The 7,893-nt window shown below is 33.0% G+C and overlaps 1 protein-coding gene across 1 annotated transcript; it reads left to right on the forward strand.

Moving 5' to 3' along the window:
* Positions 1-4,827: 4,827 nt before the first annotated feature.
* Positions 4,828-6,793, forward strand: LOC135121446 (odorant receptor 46a-like). The gene is made up of 6 exons (XM_064045774.1): positions 4,828-4,917; positions 5,878-6,143; positions 6,192-6,294; positions 6,344-6,451; positions 6,509-6,664; positions 6,725-6,793. The coding sequence occupies exons 1-6, from the start codon at positions 4,828-4,830 to the stop codon at positions 6,791-6,793; spliced, it is 792 nt and encodes a 263-aa protein (XP_063901844.1).
* Positions 6,794-7,893: the final 1,100 nt, after the last annotated feature.

Here is a 7,893-nt window from a genome sequence, read left to right on the forward strand (position 1 = left end):
GATTTTGAGGCAGATGATACAAGTGTTTCAATGTGCTCTGAAAAAGTTAACTGTGAATCAAAGACTACGCCCAAGTCTTTAACAGTGTCATTTTTAATAAGATTTTGGTCATTGATGTAATAAGCAGAAAACAAATGATTTATTTTGCGAGTAAAAGTCACAAAACAGCACTTAATAATGTTCAAAAGAATTTTATTTTCTACAGACCATCTGTAAATCATGTCTAGGTTGTCCTGAAGAAGCTTCATGTCATTAAGATTATCAACGGAAGAATACATTTTTAAATCATCAGCAAATCCAAGTCTAGGACATGTAAGTGCCCTCAATAAGTCATCAATAAATAATATAAAAAGAAGAGGTCCCAGGTTGGAACCTTGAGGTACACCTGACGTTGACACATACTCATGTGATAAGTAACCATTATAAAAGACATAGTTAATTCGTGCAACCAAGTAGGATTCAATAAGTTTAATAAATGATGGAGACATGCCAAAAAAACTGAGCTTATTCAGCAACAAGTTGTGATCAACACGGTCAAACGCACTAGAAAAGTCCGTGTAGATTACATACACGTGTCCACCTTTATCTAATTCTTCAGAAATATATTGCGTTACTATCATGAGGTTTGTAATGGTCGATTTACCAGTTAAAAAACCGTGTTGATAAGGAGAGATGTGAAGATGAGTATTAAGATAGATGGTACTGTATATAACTTGTTCAAATATTTTCGAAAAGTTATTTAATATAGCTATTGGTCTATAGTTTTTTAGTTGAGAGATATCATTCTTCTTATAAACCGGAACAACTCTAGCACGTTTCCACAATATGGGAAAACAACATGAAGAAATAGCTAAGTTAATAATTGTACATAAAGGTTTAGCCAAAACGTATCTGCAATCACGAACTAAAAAGCTGGGTATCAGATCATCACCTGCTGTATTTTTGTTTGAAAAGGTTGACATTATTTTTATTAAATCCTCTTCACATACCTACCTTTTGGAAATTGAAAGTATTATAAGAAATGTGAGTATCAACAACTGGAACATTTGATGAATCACTAAAAGATTGAGAGAATGTGCTTGTAAAAGCATTTACAATTTCACTTGCAGAGTCATACATTATATTACCATCATACATTCTGCCCGGAATCCTGGTTGTGCCTTGCTTCATGTGTAAGTACTTGAATACTTCCTTGGGGTCGGAATGAAGGGATTGTTCAATTCGATCCATATAAGAAGCATAAGCTGTAGAAATATCATTCTTGCAAAGACGGCGTAATCTTTTAAAATTCTCTAAATAAATAACATTTTTACTAGATCTCCACTTCCGCCTGTAGTAATTTTTGAGTTTTAAGTTAGATATAATACTAGAGGAAAACCAAGGAGGATACTGACACTTTTGTGTTTTATTTTGGGGAACTGAATTTTCCAAAATTCCGTATAGAATATTATAAAAAGCATGAAGTGCTTGGTTTACCTCAGAGTACCTTTCAATACAGGACCAGCCCATGTTAAGAAGATCATTGTATAATGTAATGAAATTCGCTTTTCTGAAGTTAAATCGTTTATTTTGAGCAGACGGAAACGGAAGTGAATTCAGACTGGCCGGGATTTGAACTGAAATTGCCAGGGCAGGGTGATGGTTGTCCTCAATTATAAATGGTTGATCATCTCGAATAACCTCAATACTGTAATTTGGATTGGATAATACTAAGTCTAAAACTCTATTATTTGTATTAATTATGCCATTAAATTGTGCAAGACCAAGAGAACTGCATAAGTGTTGAAGAGATCTAGCACTAGTGCATGTAGTATTTTTATCAATATAAGATGTTATGTTAAAGTCTCCAATTATTAAGACAGATTTATTAGCAAGGAATATTTCAAGTGCTTCAAAAAAGATTTCATAGTCATTAGATGATAAATTCGGGGGTATATACAATACAACAAGGAAAAAATGTGTAGTAGACAACTGACATTCACATACAGCAATATCAATCAATGGCACCAGTTGAGAAATGTTCGAAACGTCAACAACAGTGTATAATATTTTATCAATAAGACCAATTACAACACCTCCACCATCAGATTTGTTAACAACATCAAATTTTCGGTCAGCTCGAACAATATTATAACAAGAAGGAAATAATTCATAATCCTGAATAGAGTTATTTAACCATGATTCGGTAGCAATAACAATATCATATGAGGATTCACAGACGCCAAGATAAAAATCATGTGTTTTAGATCGAAGACCCCTTGTATTTTGATAGTAGATATTAATGATGGTGGGATTATTGTTGGGCGCGTTTAGTTTAAATTTGAGACAATGCCAGGAATTCCATTTTTATATTTGATTTTAAGATTCAACTCTCCATTGGCTAAACGATTAGATAATTCATTTTTAACAGCTTTATAAGCCTGAAGCTGCATTGGTGTTCGGTCAGACGAAATAGAAATATTACTGTAATCAGGAATAAGTTTAAGCTTAAAAGAATTACGCAAGATGTCAATAACATTACCAGTCGAAGACAAAAATACCTTCACAGAACGACAACGCTCTTGTTTAGAAGAATCAAATTTTCCCAACCGCATAAAGTTTAAATCGTTTTCATTGAAACCAACCGCGGAAAGAATTTTTGGAAGTATAACTTTATCAGTAGAGAGCGGATTTTATGAAATTTGCATATCCGTTATTTTTTGCATATAAGTCTTGATATTTAATTTGTGAACGAATCATGCTAATTAAAAATGAATACAGCTATAAAAAAATTGCATATTTGCATATATTTGCTTTCTGCTGCATATTTTACGTAACGAGTGCATATTTTGCATTTTTATCAATTTTTGTGCAACTTTGAAATAAAAAATGATTGTCATTCTATCGACATTTATCTAGAAAGACAAAATTTCATGAATCATATTGCAAATATTGTTCTGAGGTTCAAATAACTAGGAAAGGTTTGGATTTTATGGTAGTTTGGAGAAACCACTGGGTGTTAAGCCATCCTTCCAGATAAAATCGCGCCCTAATTACTTTTGGAAATAAGTTCATTCCCAACATTTTTGTTCGTTCTTTCGGTGTATTAATGGTATGTTTTGTGGTGGTCGGAAGGACATTATCCTATTATTTTTCATTTTTCTAGACCGGTAAGTACGCAGTTTTTCGATTTACAAATATTTACATACTAGAGAATCACAGGAAAAACTTTTTGTTACAATATTTCGAAAAATATTTAATAACAAATTGTTACCAAAATAGTAATTAAACAGTTGATTACTACTATTTTTTAATTTGTTCTGTTTGTATTTATTTTTTAGTAAAAGTGTGATCTATGTGTTAGAGTGATTTATGTATTTTTTGTAATAAAACGTAAGCTCGGGAAGCCTGTTTTTGTGATTTGTAAATAAATTTAGTTCGCTTATTGAGCTTTTTTTTTAATTTTTGGAGCATATGCAACTGCATATCTCTGCATATATTAGGAAAGTTACTGCATATTTGCATAAATTTGGTGCATATCATATGATCATATTTCCCAAAATTTTGCTGCATATTTTCCGCTCTCTATTTATCAGCGTTCAGTTGATCGTTATTTGTCTTAAGATCCTTGTCTTCTTTGAGACCAAAGACAACGATGTTAAACTTACGTTTCTCTCTATCGGCTACCTCCTGAACAATCTTTTCCACATCAAGTAAATGAGCCTGTGAATTTGTAGCATCCGGTGCCAGCATTTTTGATTTCAACTCATTGATATCATTTTGTAGTGCAATAATGATTTTCTTTAAACTATTGATATCATTTCCCAACTGGGCACAATTCTTGCATGTCCAAGTCAAGCCGGACTTTGAGTGAATTTTTCTGGCCTCCCCTGATGAAATATTCACACAATCAATTTTATAGGGTTTGTTACATACACAACAGTTCACAATTTTATGAGGTTCTGCAGGACCATTACAACAACTACAATTTATAACGCTCATAATTCAGGAAGTTGGATATAACAGGGACACTTTTTTCACACTGGCGGTGTCGGTCCCAGTGACTTTCTAAAAAATATTCACACACAAGGAAAGATCGACAACGGCAGGGAACAGCGACTGAGTACAAAGGTTAAGCCAATTGAGAAGAGAAATTTTAAAGGCACTAATAATCAATAACAGCATTCATTGACATTCAATTAAGGAGCAATAAAAAGTGAACACAAGAACATTCACTGATAGAAGTTGTGAATTAAAGTGCTCACTTACCAGCCAAATTACCAAGCTATTTCAAATCAAGGGACAATCAAATGCACGTCACAAAATTCAGAAGATTTTACACTATCTGAATATGTAATTTTTATGTAATAATGCGCACTATAACTTCTGAAACTTATGAAAATTTCACAAGAATTTTACGTACGTACACTTGATAGATTGTTTGCATTCTATGTATTACAAGATAGTTCGTAATTTAAGGCTGAAAGCCATCGTACTGCCATGCACTTGAAGCATCTGGAGAAAAAATGTTTTGCACTGTAAAAAGCGAATTGACGAGGACTCAGAGAAGTTAATGGAACCTCACCTGTGGACAGTATTTCACCCGTGGTTATAAATTTGGCGGATTCAGATTCGGATGACTCAAAATTTGAGTTTGTAGATGAATTAGATTAATTTATTTAGACTGACATTACTGACATTTTATGGAGAATTAATCATTCGGCTTGACCTTCTAAGCCGATCTTAAATTGGAAAAATGATGCCCATAATAATTACATAGCTCAAAAAATAAAGTGACTAGATTTTGTTATTTCTAGCGATCTGAAATGGATAATACAAATTGTCATAATGACAGTGATGACAACTATAAATTGTCAATTATTTAAAAAAGTTAACGACATTAGTACTAACACATTATTAGCTAAGCAATACCTGCCAGTAATTATGTAGTAACAGTTGTCACACTACTTATTGTTTATTATTCGTGGTCCCTGCAAATCAATGTGAATTGTCGTTATTATTATTAGGAGCTTTTAATATAATGACTTTTTTGTAGTATCTGAATATTCCTATTTGATCAGGAAGGGAAAACAATAATAAATCCATAAGACGATTTGCTTTTGTATTAAAATACAACATCTAACCTAAAAGACGCCAATTTACTCGAACTTGCCTTATTTAGCCTTCTTCTTTCTTATGTCAAAATTGCAAACACGCTGATTGGTTGATTTCATAGCCATCCTTGTGGGTATATTATTATGAAACCATATCCGTTCAGTTAGCTGCAATTATATAGATTTCCATTCAGTAGGTAATTTAGAAATGTGTGAATATAGGTACATTTGGGAATAGAAAAAAATTCTCTATAATCCGCCACATTTTGACACGATTTATAAATATAGTGTGTCTTGAAAACAAAATGGTACACTTTAGGTACTTTTCACGAGACAATGAAATTGTTTGAAGAATTGTTAGAATAACCAACATGAATTGTCATTTGTATTTTGATTAACGTAAAGATAAAAGTAAGATTTACAAATTAGAACTGATGTTCTATTATCGCTACTTCGACCACAAAATGCCGTATGACTTTGGTTTATCATCATAATATACCATAACTTTTATTATACGTATTTTATTATACACTTTTAGATTGCAATTCTTTGTGCAACTTTATTATGGAAACGGCCCATTATACATAATTTTCTAAAATACTGGGAACCTTTCAAATTTGATCTTGATTGTGTTTCGAGAGAAACGAATAATCGCATAGAAAAAGAATCCCAACAAATAACGTCCTTCGTAAAATTTCACTTCGTTTATACTTTAATTTCTGGAAGTCTCCTTGTTCCCATAGGAACAGAAAGAAAATTTCAGTTTGCAATAACTTTTTACCAGGATTATTGCCATTCGTACGTTTTAGAAGCACTTTACTTGCTCAGCTATCCAGTAGTTGGGTACATGTTCGTACAACTAGCGTACGCTCTGTTGTATTTTGTTTCACATGTAAAATTTCAACTTTACATGACACTTGATATGATTGAACATATTGCTGCTGAGTATGACGAGCAGAGTGATGACGACTTACTTAACTGTGATGAATACCAAAATACCATAAAAGCAAGACTTGTTTTGATGGTTACAAAACTGACCGAAGTGACAAGGTACGAAATCAATATGTTAAACATTATTAGAAATTAATATTTTGATAGAGTGGCAAACCTAGCGGCATCTATGTTAGCGGTACATTTCATACCACCACTTGCCATGTCAGCAGTACTGATAGGACTGAGTCTCCTGAGTTTCGTCTACCTTGTAAGCAATCTTCACTATTTGCTATCCAAACTTTTCTATTTGATTGTAGGAACAGTCGCTTGGTTACTGGTGTTATTTCCAAAACTTTCTGTGGTGCGTTAGCTCAACGTCGACTTTGATAATATATGCACATTGTGGTCAAGAATTTGAAAACAACGTACTGGATTTGGATGAGGTGAGAAATACACCAACTTATTATTTGTTTTTTTTTTAGACAATGAAAGTATTCGATACCATATATGCTACTCGCTGGACCTCGTTTAACACAAGCAACAGAAAAATTATTTTGATAACAATGATTATGTTTCAAGAACCGATGAAGCTTAAATTTTCGGAATCTGTGTCTTGTAATTATGAACTCGGAGTCAGGGTAAAAATGCATTTTTTTCATTATAGCATGTGTCGATATTATTTTTATTCTTATTTTTAGATTTCAAGGGCAGTGTACTCATTTGCTGCCGTTATGGCTAGGGTTAGTGACTCCCAGAGCAACAAGTAATTGTTGTTAACTTCACATACGCAAACTTTAGTTTCTTGGCGGATTTCTCGATTGTTCAATTTAAAATGCACATTATGCATATTAAATTTATGACGTAATGTAACTTTTTCACACAGATTGTTCAGACGACACATTTCTGAACAATATTTTTATTCCCTTAACGTAAGCTAAGGAAGTATTGTAATCGAGTCCATTAAGCGACTGGCTCCTTTCATATTTTCTCAATTTCTGCCTGCAGATTTTACTGTAACTTCAGACAGAAAAAGCTTTTTTCCTATGTAAAACCTTTCTCTGTAACAACTGTCTGCTCCGCAAGACAGCTCCTGTATGACAGGTTTTAGTAACTTAGCAATGGAACACTTAAATAATATAGCTCACTGCTTTTTGAGCTGTTACAAAGAACAGTGAGGTATAATGTTAAAATTAATTAATTTTATCTACAACTGCTTTATAAAGGCCTTATTACACAACTCATTCGGCACTGTTTGAGTTGAGTAATAAACCCTCTTATTCCACTAGTGGTGTAATAGAAAGATTACACCACTAGTGGTGTAATGAAGGTCTCCACTTCTTAGTTGAATTTTATTAACATGTAAATTACAACAAATTACATTGATTAATTCTTAACTTATTTGTTATACACGTCGATAATACATTCCTTACGATTACTGATATTAATACCAGATGAAATGAAATTATTTGTATCTTTGTCCATAATGCTTAGGTTTTGTTAACAAAATGTTTGTTACAGCTCCAGTATTTAAGATTTCTCTTCTAACAATGCTTGAATCTCGGTTGTAGCTACTGGCCGTACTTGTTCTGGCTCCAGGATCACCTCCAAGAATATCAGAAGCGGTCTTTTTCTTGTTTTCAATCGAAGTGTCGATATAACCTTCAGTACCTTCACATACAGCCCAAAGGCTGCTGCATTTATAACTTTTCGACAAATCTTCAAAAAATGGCAACAGCACCTTCTATCTTGCTTCATGATTTATTTTCTTGGATGCACACCAGTCAGTGAACCGTTTTTCGTATTTAGTTTTTGATTTATCAGGGAACAATGAAGACACTAGGTTTGTAGCAGCTTCTTCTGTTTCGAA

This window comes from Zophobas morio, unplaced genomic scaffold, assembly GCF_036711695.1.
Source record: "Zophobas morio isolate AGI-343-1 ecotype UQ-CSIRO unplaced genomic scaffold, CSIRO_AGI_Zmor_V1 ptg000585l, whole genome shotgun sequence".
NCBI classification, from domain to species: domain Eukaryota; kingdom Metazoa; phylum Arthropoda; class Insecta; order Coleoptera; family Tenebrionidae; genus Zophobas; species Zophobas morio.